Source organism: Enhydra lutris, unplaced genomic scaffold, assembly GCF_002288905.1.
Source record: "Enhydra lutris kenyoni isolate GAN:26980312 unplaced genomic scaffold, ASM228890v2 scaffoldscaffold19, whole genome shotgun sequence".
Taxonomy (NCBI): domain Eukaryota; kingdom Metazoa; phylum Chordata; class Mammalia; order Carnivora; family Mustelidae; genus Enhydra; species Enhydra lutris.
The window spans coordinates 19847283-19865710 of NW_019154103.1; the positions used below are offsets into that span (position 1 = coordinate 19847283).

An 18428-nucleotide genomic window follows, 5' to 3' on the forward strand; every position below is an offset into this window, starting at 1 on the left:
ATTGGAATTAGGCCTTTCCTTATACTGCTTCTAGGAGTATAAACTGGCACAGATTTTCTGGAGGCAATGTGGCAGTTTGTTCCAAATTACTCAGAAATACACATACTTTTTGACCTAGAAATTCCAATTTTAGAAAATAACCTATAGCTATGTACAAAGATTTATCTCCATGGATATTTATTGTAATATCATATTAACCTAAAGAATTAGAAACAATATGAATACCGAGTAGAAACAGATTGAGTAAAAAATAGTCAATTTTATTTTAAATGGTGAAATGATACGTGAAAATGGTCCCCATGAATTACTGAAAAGAAAATGATGGCTTTAAACTGTATAAACAGGGTTTTTTTGTTTTATTTATTCAGATAGGGTGTATCTAATATATTGTCCAAATCAGCACAGTTTTGAGACTATTAACAATTGCACCAGGATCAACAGCCGTAAACGGAGTCTGTAGCCTTGTTGAACACTCACCAGCCAACAGGGCAAAGCTGTTTTGATAGTCTGTGTTTAATCTGATGTTTCCATCTATCTTTTAAAATGAAATTGTTTGGGGCACCTGGGTGGCTCAGTGGTTAAACCTCTGCCTTCGGCTTGGGTCATGATCTCAGCGTCCTGGGATCGAGCCCCGCATCGGGCTCTCTGCTCAGCAGGGAGCCTCCTTCCTCCTCTCTCTCTGCCTGCCTCTCTGCCTACTTGTGATCTCTGTCTGTCAAATAAATAAATAAAATCTTTAAAAAATAAAAATTAAAAGAAAATGAAATTGCTCAGTACTGAGAGTTAAAAGCTCCTTCAGTGAAGATTAACTAAAAAATCAGACCTATAGGACAGTATGTTCTATTTTAACTCTACTTAATAAATAACACATATAGATTGTGATAACGCATCTACAATGGACTTTTTATTTTGTGATTCTTCTAGCCAATTAGGAGTTTACAACAGATATAAAACATAATATATTCTTAGGATTCTAAAGGCCCTTTCTTTATTAGCTTAGCCATAGCTGTATTATTTTATATGAATTTAAGTTACACCCAGAGTATGGGATTAAATTTCTTAGATCAAAGCCTCAAACCAGACCTCCTCTTCCCTAAGTCATACGGATCTCATAAATAGCATATAAAAGATGGTGATTAAAAACACCTCAGAGAGAAGAATATTAAATAGGAAAAACCAGTTGGGATTCCTGTTCTATTAAACCTACCTTACTATGAAGAGCCTGTTCAAATTTGAAGAGGCTACAATGCTTTTATTAAAAAGTCTGAATTTACAAATAGTTTTTAAAAGGCATTTTAACTACACCTGAGACTAATATTGCACAGCATAATAAAATTAATAAAAAAACTTGGAGAAAAACACAAAAGGTATTTTAAAAGAGTTTTTTTTTCTTTCCTATAAAATGGTATTTTATGATAAAGTAGAAAGTGTATTCTTAACCTGTTTATCTTAATAGTCCTTTGTGGTATACCATCACATTATCATTTTCTAATACTGGCAGAAGAGTGCCATTTTTATGAACAGGAATTCTTTATACTATTAAAGTTGATAGCACTTCAGAGATTATTCTTTAAAAATTACCCCCCTGTATCTTTTCTTCTCTAATAACCTATTAGCAGCATCTTTTGGCTCAGTTAGAAATAAAGGGAGTCTCACTTTAAAATTAAAATAGTTTTGATTTTCTCTTCTAAACATATTTTCATGTGAATTTTTTCTTTTAATAATTGATCTTTTTTGTAAAACACCTGCCTTCCTCTCACATAAAAGATAAATCCATATTTTTGAATTATGAAAATGTAATTATATAAAAATACACTTGTGTGTAAAAGAATGCTTATTGTAAAGGATTCAGATTGCAAAACACTTCCTGCTACAAGATCTAGTGGAGGGTTGGGAGAAGCATTCTACACAGACTATTTTATTTTTATTATCTAAAAAATATCGTGAAGTTGAGTAACTACAGTAAAGCAAGACTTGTGTTATAGTACTAAAGAATCCAGAAGACCTGGCATCAGACTGCCTAATTCAAATCCCTCCTTCAGTTTTGGCCTTGGGCAAGTTACTTAACATCTCTGGTCTTCAATTTTCTTTTCTTTTTTTTTTTTAAAGATTTTATTTATTTATTTGAGAGAGAGACAGTGAGAGAGAGCATGAGCGAGGAGAAGGTCAGAGAGAGAAGCAGACTCCCCATGGAGCTGGGAGCCCGATGCGGGACTCGATCCCGGGACTCCAGGATCATGACCTGAGCCGAAGGCAGTCGTCCAACCAACTGAGCCACCCAGGCGTCCCAAGGTCTTCAATTTTCTTATCAATAACATGTAAATAATAGCAGCTATTGCAAAGCTTGAAACAATGACTGGAACATGGCAAACAATTAAATGTTAGGCTATCATTGTTAGTTTTTATTCTTTGATATGCCCTAAAAAATGTATATAGTTTGCATCATTGCCATACCAGTCTAATCTTTAACTTCTCCTATGCTCAGGAAGAAATATAAACTTATCTCTCTTCAGGAAACCATCCTATATATCCAGGTCTGCATTTTTCCCCATTTGTTGACTGTTTTAAATTCAAGGCACTTTGTTGAGAATCCTGCAGTTAACTTTTCGTCTTTGCTTATACTACCAAGAAAGATCAAACTTACTTAAAACAGTATTAGAATGACAGATCTGCCAGAAGAAAAAACACATGAAAATGGTTTTAAACAAAGATCAAAGAGCTTTTTGAAATGCAGTTTAAGCTAAAGTGCTTTTAAGGGAATCATTGATAAATAGATGAGAAGTGAATACCCTGTTTCCTGCAGCACAGAAAAGTTAATAAATATGTAAAGTAGTTAGTTATTAAATACTGTGAATATTTGACATTGGTTTCATTCTTCATCAGTTTACAAAGGTATGTGATACTACTACTATTAGACTGGCAACAAGTCACCGTTCTCTCTTGCCCGGACTGCTGCAGTACCTACCTTCTTGCTCCCACCTTCTGCTCAGACCACTTTCAGTCAATTCACCCGGCGGTCGTTAGCAACGGGCGTGGCAGGCTTCTACTCAAAAGTCTCTGCTGGTTTCCCTTTCACAAAGAGTAAAATTCAAAATCTCTCCTTGCACCTGAGATTCCAACATGATCTCTCACTCCTCTTTTACCGTTGTACCCCTCACCTACTCTGTTCCAGCCTATTCAGGACTCCTTGGTGTCTGGGGACTGGACTCAGCAGGCTCCCCCGCCTCAGGGTCTGTACATTTGCTCTTCCTGGGGGGCAGCCCTTCCCACAGGGATCTAAGGACTTGCCCTGGCCCTTCCTTAGGGTTTAAATGTCACCTCATCTGAGAAGCCTTCCCCTGACCGCACTATATGAAACAGCACCTGAACACATACTCGCCATCACTCTGTCTCCTTCGCCCTGCTTTGTTTTTTTTTTTTTCATTGCACTTAGTGCTGTATGCCATGTTTGTCCATCTGTCTCCCCGCATTAGAATATAAGCTCCAGGAGAGCTCATCTGCCTTCTCCACTGTTGTTTCCTTACACCTGGAACAGCACCTAGGTTGTTGAATGAATTAAAAAAAAAAAAATACTTAACTGCAACTCTTATCCCAGTTTACTACTGACTTCCCATATAAACACAGAACCATGTCCAATTTTCTTTTAGGAAGATTAGGCTAAGAATAGATCTGAAATAAGGCGTTGCTAAGTTTCAGAGGTTATTAAAATGCTGAATACAGGAACTTCCCAGTCCTGGGTATATACCAGTTGGTCCCTGCCTCCCAATCATCTTCAAAGTCCTCTTCTCTCCCTTCCTACACCTCACTAGTGGTGCCGTATGACGGCTGCCAGGCAGACCAGCCTGACCCAGTCTGCTCCCTCACTACCTGCGTTCCTGACAGTAGACCTCACAGTAGTGGCCTATTGTCTTGTAGCTCAAATGAGTTTTATTTAGGGCAGTCCCTTTCTCTCACGCACATCCCCTTTAATGTCTACTCCTTTGTTTTTAACCAGTTACCTCCGATCTTTCTTTCTTTCTCCAAAAAGTCCGCAGTTATGATTGTTTGGCAGAAGATTAGTACTTGTACTATGCCCCTTCCAAGGAAATGGGAGAATACGGACTTTTACATTGTTATATGTAAAACATGTACCTTCGGAAGATTTATAAAGGTCTTTCTCTACCTCCTTATTTTCCTGAAATTAGCCTATTAGTCCTCAAATACTTAGTCATGTTAATTTTCTTATTCAATTTTGTTTAAGTTCTAGCATGTCAGATATGTTATTTCCTATTTTTCATTGGAAATGTTTAATTATACTTAACCATGGAACGCAGAAACCAGAAAAGGGGTGGAAAAGCAACTGCAGACTCATTTGGAACTATGCCAAGTAGCCAGTCATAATTAATGGTAATTTTTCTGTAGGAAAAATATCATTTGAATTCCAAATACCTTAAAAGCAATTTTTAAAAATGCCTCTTTTTAAGTTAGACATTTCTCATGTTATAGTTTATCTGTTTATATTTGATAAGGGGAAATAAATTATTTTTCCCTAGATCAGTATAATCCAAGATTATATATATGTTCTGCAAAACACTAGCCCCTCAATATGCTACTTGAGGGTAAAAATGTATGTCATCAAATAACTTTGGGACAAATGTCATACTATTATTATCACCCTTACAGGTTTATGAAAAGTATCAGCAATAAACTTTCACTGACAATAAAATAACCTAGTTTTTTTTTTTTTAAGATTTATTTACTTATTTATTTGACAGACAGAGATCACAAGTAGGCAGAGAGGCAGGCAGAGAGAGAGGGGGAAGCAGGCTCCCGCTGAGCAGAGAGCCCAATGCGGGGCTCGATCCCAGGACCCTAGGATCATGACCCAAGCCGAAGGCAGAGGCTTTAACCCACTAACCCACCCAGGCGCCCCTAACCTACCTACTTTTAATCATTGTTTGCAAACATATATATGACTACTAAACCCCTTTCTCATATAGGTCTTTTATCTTAATATCTAGTGGAACAAATGGGAGAAACAACTGTAATTATTTGTCATTCAGAAATAAAGGACTGATTAATATCTGTTGAGGGTTTCCCATCAGGTACTATTCTCAGAGCCTTACATAAATTATCATATTTAAACCTAAAATAAGTGTATGAGGTAGAGGTATGATTGTTATTCCCCTTTTACAGATGAGGAAACTGAGGTCCAGAGTAGTTAACAATCATGTTGAAAGGGCATATGGCTAATGAAGTGAGCATTTGGACCTAAGCAGTCTATTTACCAAATCCATATATGGTCTTTGGTCTCTACACCTTCTAACGATGTCATTTATGAGTATTTCAACTAGTGGAAGAATAAGTTATTTAAAAATATTATTCTGTTACATAGATATTGCTGGAGCTCCTCTGCCACAGAACCTGAGTGGATACTCTTTGCTGCCTTTAGCATCAGAAACGTTTAAGAATGAACATAAATCCAAAAACCTACATCCGCCCTGGATTCTGAGTCAGTTCCATGGATGCAATGTGAATGCTTCCACCTACATGCTGCGGACTAACCGATGGAAGTATATCGCCTACTCCGATGGCACTGCAGTACTGCCTCAACTCTTTGGTAAATTTGTTGGTGTCTTTTTAAGTGTGGTAATATACAGAATGAGCTGTCCTCCATAGTGTTGCTCAAGAGGCCCAGTCATCCATGGTTAAATAAATACCTGCCGCTTCTCATGCCAGGACCATCTATAAAAGGTTGCCCATGTGAGAGCAGCTTCTTTGCAGATCCTCTGAATTCCAGAGCAAGTGTCTGAAGACTTTTGATCGGGGTCTCAAGATTGAAACCGTGGTTTTCGCTGATCAAGGTGTCTTCTAAGATTCGTGGTTATCTTTCCCAAACAGTAGTCCACACCCTCTCATTATCCCTTGGTTTCAGCTGTTCTGGATATTAACCCCTATATCTTGTGAAGCCTGACATTCTTTTTTTTTTTTTTTAAGATTTTATTTATTTGACAGAGAGAGAGAGATCACAAGTAGGCAGAGAGGCAGGTGGAGAGAGAGGGAGAAGCAGGCTCCCTGCTGAGCAGAGAGCCTGATGCGGGGCTCAATCCCAGGATGCTGAGATCATGACCTGAGCCGAAGGCAGAGGCTTAACCCATTGAGCCACCCAGGCGCCCCAAGCCTGACATTCTGATTTATTATTTAAGATGATACCAATATCCTCATTTTATAGAGAAGACTAGAAGTCAGAGGGATTCAAATACCTGTGCAAGATCTCACAGCTAATGACAGAGCTGGGATTTTAACCCAGGTCTAACTTCAAAATCCATGCTCCTTCTCCACAAAGATGCCTGCTAGCTTCACTACTCTATGAATTAATTTTAATTTTTTAAAGATTTATTTATTTATTTTGGAGAGAGGGAGAAAGAGCATGCACAGGAGAGAGGGGCACAGGGAGCGGGAAAGAGAAAATTCTCAAGCAGACTCCCCCTCTCAGCACAGAACCCCATGTGGGGCGAGATCCCAGGACCCTGAGATCATGACCTGAGCCAAAATCAAGAGTCAGATGCTTAATTGATGGAGCCACCCGGGCACTCCTCTATGAATTAATTTTAAAGCAACATTATTAAATTCAGGTTTTACTTATCCCTTGCCCCTCTTTTTCACATATAACATGCCATTATTAATATTCATTTCTCCCTAAGTTTCCTTTCCAGTTAGAAATGTCAAAATCGTTAACTCCAAATAATTCTTTAGGGGCTAAACTGATTGACCTCCCCCTCTCCCCTTTACCCTAAGAGCAGGAGATTCTTGACTTCAAAAGGAAGTCCTTCAGGGAGCCTGGGTGGCTCAGTGGGTTAAGCCTCTGCCTTCGGCTCAGGTCATGATCTCAGGGTCCTGGGATCGAGCCCCGCATCGGGCTCTCTGCTCAGCGGGGAGTCTGCTTCCCGCTCCCTCTCTCTGCCTGCCTCTCTGCCTGCTTGTGATCTCTCTCTGTTAAATTAAAAAAAAAAAAAGGAAGTCCTTCAGTTTTCATCCTGATGTGTAATGGGCACGTCTTGCTCATTCACTGGACATGTTCTGCAAAAAGCAGATGTGACTGTCAAAGCACCAGGGGCGAGCCTGCCTTTCCTGTATTCTCTGGGATTTATTCACGGACTTCCCTTTCCCAAAGACGTACCATCTGAAATCATCTAACAAAGTCATAAATGTCTTCAGGGCCCTTCTGGTAAATGCACCACATAGGCCCACAGAGGTTTTTGTTCATTTATTATCATAAGTAAATTGTCATAAGATCTTTGATTTGCTATTTTTCCAATTAGATCGACATACAGTTATATTTTGTCTTCCTTTTACCTAGGTAAAAAGGGTATTTATGTTCTGAAATATTTATTGTTATTTTCTTGGTGGTAGCAATGAGATACATTCTTATTTCTGTGGCTCTTTGCTCAAATGGACAGTGTTGATGCACCGAACTTTCAAAAATCCAAGCACAAGATGCTAAAATATATAGAAAACTAAGAGTAAGTGAACTTACAAGACTATGACTTGACTATGTAAAGAATTCTTACATCTAGAAAGTTTGGAGCTTTTGAAATGGGAAAAGATAAGCATTACTATTTCTTTTCTCTGTGTGTCAAAACGAGGCATCAGAACCAGGAAGAATTAGGGCCAAGCCAGCTTACCAGTGACATCTATTTCTGCCATCTAGGAAAGGATAAGAAAAAAAATGAGATAGCAGGATGATTTAGGAAGGTAATTTGGACATATATTTAGAAGAGTGTTTAACCTTTGGTATATTATTTTACCATTTATATTGTCCTTCATCTTATTATGCTAATAGGAACTGAAAATAAAAATAAATTCAAATACATTATCTGTCACAGAGTAATGACATTCTAAAATGTGTTTTTGTAACTGGTAACTATTTTGATAGCTATTCCCATTTTTTCTTCCAGATCTTTCCTCAGATCCAGATGAACTAACAAATATTGCTACAAAATTTCCAGAAGTTACATACTCTTTGGATCAGAAGCTTCGTTCCATTATTAACTACCCTAAGGTTTCTGCGGCTGTCCACCAATACAATAAAGAGCAGTTTATCAAGTGGAAACAAAGTGTAGGGCAGAACTATTCAAATGTTATAGCGAACCTCAGATGGCATCAGGACTGGCTTCAGGAACCAAGGAAGTATGAAAGTGCGATTGATCGGTGGCTGAACACCCCCGCTAATCTTAACAAACTCTGAACTGAAGTTAGAAAACAATGTTCTAGAGCAGTACATATAGAGACATGGTAAGAGATCATGAGCCGCTTTTGTATGTTTTAATTACTGATTTTTAGTTACTTTTAAAGAATGTATTCTGTTTTAAAATAAAATATAGGGCACCTGGGTGGCTTGGTGGGTTAGAGCCTCTGCCTTCAGCTTGGGTCATGATCCCAGGATCCTGGGATCAAGCCCCACATTGGGCTCTCTGCCCGGCAGGGAGCCTACTTCCTCCTCTCTCTCTGCCTGCCTCTCTGCCTGCTTGTGATCTCTCTCTGTCTGTCAAATAAATAAACAAAATCTTTAAAAATATATATATATATATAATCATTATGCAATTAGACATTTTCAAAAGTGATTACTATCAAGACCTCATTCTTACGAACTTTTAACAACTTAATGGAGGTGTTAAAAGGATGGAAGCAAATAGTATGATATAAAGTTATGTTTCTCTGAATAATATGGAATATAGACAATTTTTAACAATTATTTTATCACTTATGAACCATAAAATAGTTATTTGTATTTTATGGCGTCTGCTGAGTTATTTGCATTTGATGGGCCAAAAATTTTTTGGATATATTTGATGGGACACAGATCCCAGATCTGACTGACTTTATTACAATTTTTTTTTTTTTTTACATCGGTAATATATGCACAAACTACCAAAGAATGAACAAATGAGCATGAAGTGTCCCTCCTTTCCCAGTTCCCCTTTCTGGGGCAACTACTGTAACCACCTTCCTAAGTATCTTTTTAAAGACACACGGTATATCTAACAAACAAACTTTGTATTTCCCCCCAACACACAAAAGGTAGCTTACTCCACAAAATGTTCGCATCTTGTTCTTTTTTTTTTTTCCCCACTTAAAAATACCTAGAAATAAAATTACTGGGGCAAGACTGTATCTAGCACAAGTATACCAAATTACCTCCAAAGAAGTTATATCAATTTTAAATTCTCACCAATGATGTACTTCCTCACATCCTTCACCAACCTGATAAATAAAAATTTATTTAAAAAGTGTTTTTATTTTGAGTAAGATCATATTTTCATATATTTAATAGCCATTTGAATTTCCTTCACTGTGACTTTTACTATTTCTATTCTTTGCCTATTTTTCTAATGCTTGTCTTTTTTTTTACAGGCGTGGTTTCGGATCTTAGCTTTTTGTCTGTGAGAGAAGCCTCCATGTTTTTGTTTTTGTTTTTTTTTTCCTTTTTGTAATTTGTCTTTTGACTTTGTTCTGGTGTTTTTAACTGTGGCAATTGGTATTTTCATGCAATCAAATTTATGAATCTTTGCATTTATGGCTTTGGGATTTTTGCGTCATACATATTCAGCATGGTGTCCCCCCACTTCCCTTCTTCTAGAGTTTTATTTTTTGTCCTTAGATCTTTGCCCCACCTGGAATGTATCCCATATTAGAAATCTAACTTCAGTTTGTTGTTCTAAGATGGCTACGCAAATCACCTTTTATTGAATAAACTTAACATTTGTGCCCTTGGTTAGAAAATGCTACTTCAGGGCACCTGGGTGGCTCAGTGGGTTAAAGCCTCTGCCTTCGGCTCAGGTCATGATCTCAGGGTCCTGGGATCGAGCCCCGAATCGGGCTCTCTGCTCAGCAGAGAGCCTGCTTCCCTCTCTCTCTCTCTCTGCCTGTCTCTCTGCCCACTTGTGATCTCTCTCTCTCTGTCAAATAGATAAGTAAAATCTTAAAAAAAAAAAAAAGCCGCTTCATTACATAATACCTTTTATTGAATTAATTATCTTTTTCTCTATTGATTTGAAATGTCATTTTATTATATTCCAAAGTTGCATTTACATTTGGGTCCTTTCAGAACATTTGTTATCTTCCAGTGGACCAATCCACCTTTGCTTACTGATGCGGTAGTCCATCTCTGGTCAGACAAGTTCCTTGCCAACATTTTCCTTTTTCAGAGTTATCCTGGCCGCTCTTGCTCACTTAGGTTTTCCACACAAATTTAGAATAAGTTTGCCTAGCTCGGAAATGAAAAATCTTGTTAGTCTTTTTATGAAACCGTATTAAGTTTATAGCCTATTTTAGGGAGAAGTAAACTCTTTATAATCTTCAGTCATTTTTCCCTTTTTTTCAAGGTTTCTTTGATCTCATAGTATTATTCTAAGTTTGCTTCATATGGATCAGTTTCTTTAGAGATTTTTGGAGAAGTAAGGACCTGTAAGAAAACACTGCCTAGGCCCCACCCCACGCCAATGAAATTAGAATTCTGGGGATGGCACCTGGGCACTGTTCTTTCTTATTGTTCCGTTAAGCTCTCTAGCTGATGGTCCCAAAGTGTAGGCAGAGGGGAGTTTTTCCTAGTAGTTTCATCATTTGTTGGCAGTGTGCTATTTTAAGTGGATCTTTCTTCCATTACATCTTCTGTTTGTTTATATATGCAGATTCTTTCTCTATATATTAATTTTGTGCCAATAATACAGTATTTTTGGTACTAATAGTTTTTTGATTGGTATCTTATATTTTTCAGCTATAAAAAGCTGATCTGCAAATAATAATTTTACCTAACTTCCTCTTCAAGCTGTCTTTGACGTTTTCCTGAAGAGCCACTTCTCCTGTGTTTACTCTTCTTCAGTAAATTTGTAGAAGCTTATCTTTGCAGCTATATATGAATTTCTGAGAAAGAAATGTCACTGCAGATACATTCTGAAACAAAACCCTTAAGGAAAAGAGCTCAATATTGGACTATGACAATTAAAATGAAAATACACAAATCTACCTCCCATCTCCTAGTTAAACCTAAAGAACATGAAATAGCTCGTGTGTGGGTGTGTATGCTAATTACAGGGGGAAAATAAAGCAATAATAATAGAAATGTGGTTCTGAAAACATAGGCTTATGAAGATAACTACAGTCCATCTTGTTCTACCCAAGCCCTTCGAAGTGCATTCATTGTTAGAACTTACCAAGCATCCACAGCGTTTTAAACATATGGGCTACAGGATCATACTTAGGTACAACTGAGTTTTTAGGAAAAAATCTGATTCAAGCTGGTATCAACTGTGAAAACAGAAAAAGAAGAAAAACCTGGAAAATTAAGAAATGAGTGCCAGGATCTGAGAGAAACGGACACTATAAACTGAATTGAGGACAGTCTCCAGGATTCATTTTTACTAACTCTGCGCTCCACCCTGTTCCAGTCTACCATAATCTCCTGTTTGGAATTCTGCGGTAGCCTCCTAAGAGGTCTCCCTGAGCCTGCCCTTGGCTTTCTTCAGTCTTTTCTCAACGTAGCAGCCAGACTGATCCTGTTGTAGATACATCACCTCAGGGGCACCTGGGTAGCTCAGTCATTAAGCATCTGCCTTTGGCTCAGGTCATGGTCCCAGGGTCCTGGGATCGAGCCCCCCCATTGAAGGGGTCCCTGCTTAGCGAGAAGCCTGCTTCTCCCTCTGCCACTCTCCCTGCTTGTGTTCCCGCTCTCACTGTGCCTCGGTCACTTTGCCTCAATAAATAAATTCTTTTTTTTTTTTTTTTTTTAAAGATCTATCACATCACTTCACTGGATCCTCAAAACCTTCCACTGGTTTCCCATCTTCCTCTGTTAAAGCCAAAATCATCACAAAGGCCTACAGGACCCTGGACTATTCGGCTGCTCCCTCTCTCACAGATCACCTCTCCTCCCACACTCCCACTTCGTTCACTCTCTTCCAGCCACACTGGCATCCCTGTTGTTTCCTAGCAACCCAGGCATGCACCACCTCAGGACCTTTGTTCTTGTCAGTGCCTTCTGCTGGGAAGACGGTTCTTTCCTCAGATTTTGACATGGCTCACTCTGCTACCTCCTTCAAATTACTGCTCCAAAGCTACCCTCTCACAAGGACTTCTCTGCTTTATTTTCTCCATGGTAATCATTACCATCTAATGCAGGGTGTATTTCCCATATTTAACTTGTTTATACTGTCCCCCACCCCCACACCCCACTAGGATGAAAGCTGTCCGTACAGGCATGGCTTTTTGTCCTTTTTGTTTCCTTAAGTATTCCAAGTGCCTGGCACATAAAAGGTTAGTAAATATTTGTTGAATTAATTTGCTGGGAATTAGAGTTTTTCAGATAACACACTGGATTAGAAAAACCAAGGCATTAGGCCATGGCAGGGCAGATTTGAAAAGGAGTAGCCTCAATAAAGTAGAGCCTTCCAGAAACAGTAATTTCTAGCAAAATCCCACCCAGGAGAGTTGACAAGGGGACTCTATTCTTCTGTCTTTTTCTACGAAAAAGGCCAGATACTGAATATTTTAGGCTTTGTGAACCATATGGTCTTTTTCACAAGTACTCAGTACTACCAAGTAGCGTGAAAATAGCAATAAAACAATATGTAAACATGAGCATGGCTGCTTTCCAATGAAATTTTGTTTACAAAAACACAGGATTTGGCCTGTTGTGGACCACAGTTTGCTAACCCCTAGTCTAGAACAGTGGTTCACAGCTTTGCGGCAAACTGGAATTACTTGAGACTGTTCAAAAACTATTAATGCCTGGCTCCCACCTCTAAGCTCTGAGGTTTTTAAAAGCTTCCCAGATGCCTCTAATGTGCAGCAAAATCTGGGAATCAAGGTTCTGGAACCTTGTTATTCAAACTATGGTCCTTGGACCAGAAGCATCCACATCAACTGGGAACCTTATATGTTTTTATTAGTCTCTGTTAAAAATAAAATAAAAGGATGTATTTTGTATTTATCCTTCTATTCTATGTGGTTTTACATCTCATTAAACCCAGGGCATCCTAATGAAAACTACTAGAATTGATGAAATTTGTTAAATAGCTACATATACAAAATAAACACCTATAAGAATGCTCACTAGGTAAGAGTGGAAATTAGGAAAAGTATCTCACATTATGACAGAGAATAAAATAAATTTTAACAAGAGGCACAACTAAGATGAAAAAATGTCTAGGTTCTACTGAAGTACACTAACAAGATATGAACATGAAATGAAAGCAAGTTCGTGGATGTAAGGATCTTATATTAAAATGTCACTTCCCCAGAATTAATGTATAAATTTTGTACAATTCCTACTTTAACCTGAATAGCGTTTGGTGTTGGGATTTTTTCTTTTTCTTAATTGGACTAAACAGTCAAATTTTCATGGAAAAAAAGTCCAAAATACCCAATAAAATTATGGGAAAAGAAAATTCTTATTGGCTATTAATTCATACTATAAATCACTGAATCAAGCTAAGAACTTGACAATGAGGGGCCAGGAGAAGGAATGATATGTCTCAATACAAACTAGGTGGAAGAAAATCAGTGTAGAAAACAGGAAAGATTGAGACCTCTGATAGAACTCTTCCCTTGTACACCAATCATATATTGTGGATATGTGTGTGTGTTACTTATAATTATACATACTAAGATCTTAGGTAAGATTTTTAGCCCATTTAAAACACATTTTTAGCCCTTTTAAAATACATTTAAAGTTACAAAGCTGAGAGGTGCCTTGGTGGCTCGGATGGGTAAGCCTCTGCCTTCTGCTCAGGTCATGATCCCAGGGTCCAGAGATCAAGCTCCATGTGGCTCCCAGCTCAGCAGGGAGTCAGCTTCTCCCTCTCCCTCTACTGCTCCCCCTGCTTGTGCTCTCTCTGCCTCTCTCTGTCACAAATGAGTAAATAAAATCATTTAAAAAATAAAGTTATAAAGCAGAATCTTAAATAATTCTTAGGTCAAAAAATTAGAGTTCTATCTTATTTTTGAAATAAAGAAAATGAGAAAACTCAGAACATGTGACACACAACCAGAACTTAGAATATTTTTAGCCTCAAACTTTTTATTATTAAGAGGAAATAAACTGTTCAAGAAGTTAGACAACAAAATAAGCATCAATTTTATAATATTTATAGCAAAGTATTGGTATCCTTAAATAATGTTTTAGATTTCTGCTTTCACATAGGATAGGGAGAGTTGCAAGGGAATATTCCTCCCATGTTAACAACAACAACAAAAAGCTAGATAATGTAAGCTTTTTTTTTGAGCCTAATAGAAAGGCTTGAGGCTGCAAGACAACAGGTAACCAGAATTCAAAAGGGTGGCAAGCTCCTCTGAGAAGAAGTGGGCACTCAAACTGGGTCACCTGTGACAGACCATGGCGGGGAAGGGAACTAGCAACCAAAAGAATGGGTAACAAAACAACTGATACTATGACAAATCCTTAAAAGTCCAATGTGTGTGAAAATAACAATAGAAACTCTGGGAGCACATCACTTGGCATCAGGGAAATACAAATCAAAACCACAATGAGATACCACCTCACACCAGTCAGAATGGCTAAAATTAACAAGTCAGAAAACGACAGATGCTGGCGAGGATGCGGAGAAAGGGGAACCCTCCTACACTGTTGGTGGGAATGCAGGCTGGTGCAACCACTCTGGAAAACAGCATGGAGGTTCCTCAAAAAGTCGAAAATAGAGCTACCCTACAACCCAGCAAATGTACTACTGGGTATTTACCCTAAAGATATAAATGTGATCCAAAGGGGCACGTGCACCCAAATGTTTATAACAGCAATGGCCACAATAGCCAAACTATGGAAAGAACCTAGATGTCCATCAACAGATGAATGGATAAAGAAGATGTGGTATATATATACAATGGAATACTATGCATCCATCAAAAGAAATGAAATCTTGCCATTTGTGACGATGTGGATGGAACTAGAGGGTATTATGCTTAGCGAAATAAGTCAATCAGAGAAAGACAATTATCATATGATCTCCCTGATATGAGGAAGTGGAGATGCAACGTGGGGGTTTGGGGGGTAAGAAAAGAATAAATGAAACAAGATGGGATCGGGAGGGACACAAACCATAAGAGACTCTTAATCTCACAAAACAAACTTAGTGTTGCCGGGGGGAGGGGGTTAGGGAAAAGGTGGTGGGGTTATGGACATTGGGGAAGGTATGTGCTATGGTAAGTGCTGTGAAGTGTGTAAACCTGGTGATTCACAGACCTGTACCCCTGGGGCTAATAATACATTATATGTTAATTAAAAAATTTTAAAAATAAAAAAAAGAGACTCTGGGAGCCCCCCACACAAGGGAAACCCCCATGAACTTTTTTTCATGGACCTCAAGCAGCACTCATGAGAAAGACTGGGGGCAGGGCTAGACATCTAATGGAGCCCCTTCAGTGGACCAGGTGGATAGTGGCCATGGACTGGCTACCTCTGGAGAATGAGCACAGAGCCCAAAACCTTATGTGTTAAAAACGTATGTCAAGCTTACATCTAGTTTGTATTGAGACAAACTAGACTGATCATATGATAAACTGAGAACACAGTATTAGCCCTATAGTATTTCAGACCAAAAACTGTAATCCAAATTTAATTATGTGGAAACAAATACAACTTTAGAGACATTCTACCGAACATGTGTCATGGACTCTTCAGACCTGTCAGAGTCAGGAAAGGAAAAAGAAAGGCTGGGCAATTGTTCTAGACTGAAGGCCACTAGAGAAATAATGCAGTTAAATACCACCCATGCAGTGGATCCAACTAAACACATCCTTGGGAAATTGTCACAGACAAGAGAACAATCAAGTTCTAGAATGGAAAAAACAATGATCACATTTACACAAATCAGGAACCAGAGTGACTTTATGCTTCCCAACACAAACACTTAGAAGCCAGAAGGCAATGGAGCAATGCCATCAAAATTCAGAAGGAAAGCATTTCCAGTGCAGAATTTTAACCCCAGCCAAGTCATCATTTAAGCATGATGGTAAAATAAAGAAATGTTCAGACATGCAAGAGCCCAAAAATTTATCCTTTCTCAAGAAGCCACTGAAGGATGCTTTCTACCTGACCAGGGAAATAAACCAAGAAGATAAACCAAAAACAAAACACACATGAAATTTGAAAGCAGGAAACCCAGCATGAGATGGTGAAAGGAGTCTCTAGGATAATGGTAAAGGGAGATGCCTGGGTAACAGCTGTCCTGGAGGGCAACATGACCGATTCTACGTGACTACAAGACTCCCACCGCTATGTCCTCAGCCTCTGCACCATTTTTTAAATCTTATGACGTGTTGGATGATGTGTTCTACCCAAAGAGAAAGAAACCAAGAAAAAAGACCAGAGATTCAAGAAACAAGAATTCCAACCCAAAAAGAAAGGCAGAGTTTCAGTGATGACGACACTCTAAGATGATAGTTGTATGGTAGGCCTAGAGAGAAACCAGCCCACATGGAGAGGGGGCGGGGATGGAGGTCTCTGGTAAGAAAATTTCCAAGAAAAATAAACTGGAATTGCTACATTATGTTACAAAACTGAACTGAGGGACTAAGAGGTATAGGAAGAATTAGCTATGTGACAATGGAATTCAATGCAATTATTAATTTCAAGAAAAAATGATAATCATAATATCTATAACACTCACCTGAGAATATTTTTATTTCATAATAATGTATACACTAACTATAAATCTAACCCAAAATTACAATATTGCTGTAATAAGTATGGGAAAGTAGAAATTATCTAATGAGAGGCTAATAGTTACTACATTATGCATTTGCTATTTAGAATTCTAGAATGAAGTAAATGCCAGAAGAAACAGCAAATCGATTCTAAATTGGTTCCATTCAGAAGATGGGAGGGAGGAGTGAGGATATGTAGACAGGAAAACTATATTGTTGCCAGCCCTCTAGTTCTAGTGGACTTTCCAAACAAGGTGTACGTACTGTCTTGAGAAGAATTAATTTTTTTCAATCAATGATCTATCAGGTCTTAGTAATGTTAAGTTGTGTGGAATGTAATTTTGCTGGTAGAGTCCTGTTATATGAGACCATTTCACCAAAGTGAGACAAATTATAGAATTATCTTGAGAAACATGAAACTGATATTGGCTAGAGAAATCATTGAATTATGGGTATTGCTCAGAGAGAGCTGCCTGGAAGAAGATGATCATAAGCTGGGATGATGTATGTTACGAAGAAAAAGGCCTCCGCAAAACCCTCTGGGGGGAGAATGTGAAAATTAAACCACGAGTTTGATTTCCCAGGGCTCTAGCTCTACCTCTTTTTTAAGCGTTCCACCAAGAATGGCTCTCCCTCCATCTCTCCAGAGCCTCCCCTCTGGGTGATACTGGCCTAGGTATGAAAGACATTTCTTTTCCTCAGGTTGATGGATTTATTGTCGAAGCAGGAACATTTGCTCAAAGTTCTCTGAAATGCATCATATATCCATTAATTCAGCAATTTGAAACATATTTCCTGATATCTAGATTGGTCAAGCCCAGTGCTAGGCACTGGGGAGAGGATAATAAAAATGACAAAGTTCTCTGGCCAAAGGACACTGGTTTGGGAATTAGGGTTCCTCAAGGCAAGAAAAGGACTGTCAACCACACCCACCAAACCCTCTTCTCTGGAGCAGCTTAAAGTGCCAAATGTGTCCTCAGCCTGGGACAGTGAATCCCAGCAGATGCCAGGACGAGGAAGCCCAGGAAATCGACTTGCACAGAGATCATGTGGAGGGTCCATCCTGCTTCCAACAGGAAAACTGAAATTTGTTTGTGAGGAGATAGGGCTAAAATAAAAGAGACAGCATTGAATCGAAACCATTTCCTGTGACTTGGATTTCTTTTTTAAAAATTGGCCGTCTTATCATTTTGTTAGTCACCTTTTCTCTAGGCTTATTGGGGGCGTAGTCCCTCCCTCCCAGCAACTTCCATCTGCTTGCAAAACAGAGAATGAAGAGCCATGATGACACATCCGTCACTGGATGGAAATATTAAGAGAAGAATCAACAAATGTACTACCATTTGCATAAAACCTATTAATGCCCTCTTCAGACTAATGCAGTGATTTTTACATCGCTGAGAGAGCAGCTGTGATCCACTGCTTTAGTAATGAGGAGTGTTTGAAACATCTGCAAATCGCTGCTCCTCCTAAATGCCAAGCAATATCATCACTTTAGCTCTCTGCAAGTAAATACTCTCATTGTTGGCCAGAGGAAGGCATATCTTTATCAAAGATTCATCTAGTGGGCCCCTCTTTGCCCCAAACGCTGTTGGGTTTCTTGTGTTTCCTGTTTTTCTCATGCTAGTACATGCTGATCCATGGCATTTTCGAGTTTTTATTTTATTTTTTTAATGAAAACTAGTGTCTGTCCCCCCCCCCCCCCCCCCCCCCCCCCCCCCCCCCCCCCC

At 38.7% G+C, this 18428-nt stretch overlaps 1 protein-coding gene across 1 annotated transcript in view; it reads left to right on the forward strand.

The window, feature by feature from the left end:
• The window catches only part of LOC111148369 (arylsulfatase family member K), a 43633-nt gene extending 34181 nt beyond the window's left edge, over nt 1-9452 (forward strand). Inside the window, exons 7-9 of the mRNA XM_022504869.1 lie at nt 5375-5599; nt 7938-8274; nt 9394-9452. Of these exons, the coding sequence (XP_022360577.1) occupies nt 5375-5599; nt 7938-8227 (515 nt within the window). The 3' untranslated portion in view covers nt 8228-8274; nt 9394-9452. The remainder of the gene's footprint in view (nt 1-5374; nt 5600-7937; nt 8275-9393) is intronic.
• Nucleotides 9453-18428: the final 8976 nt, after the last annotated feature.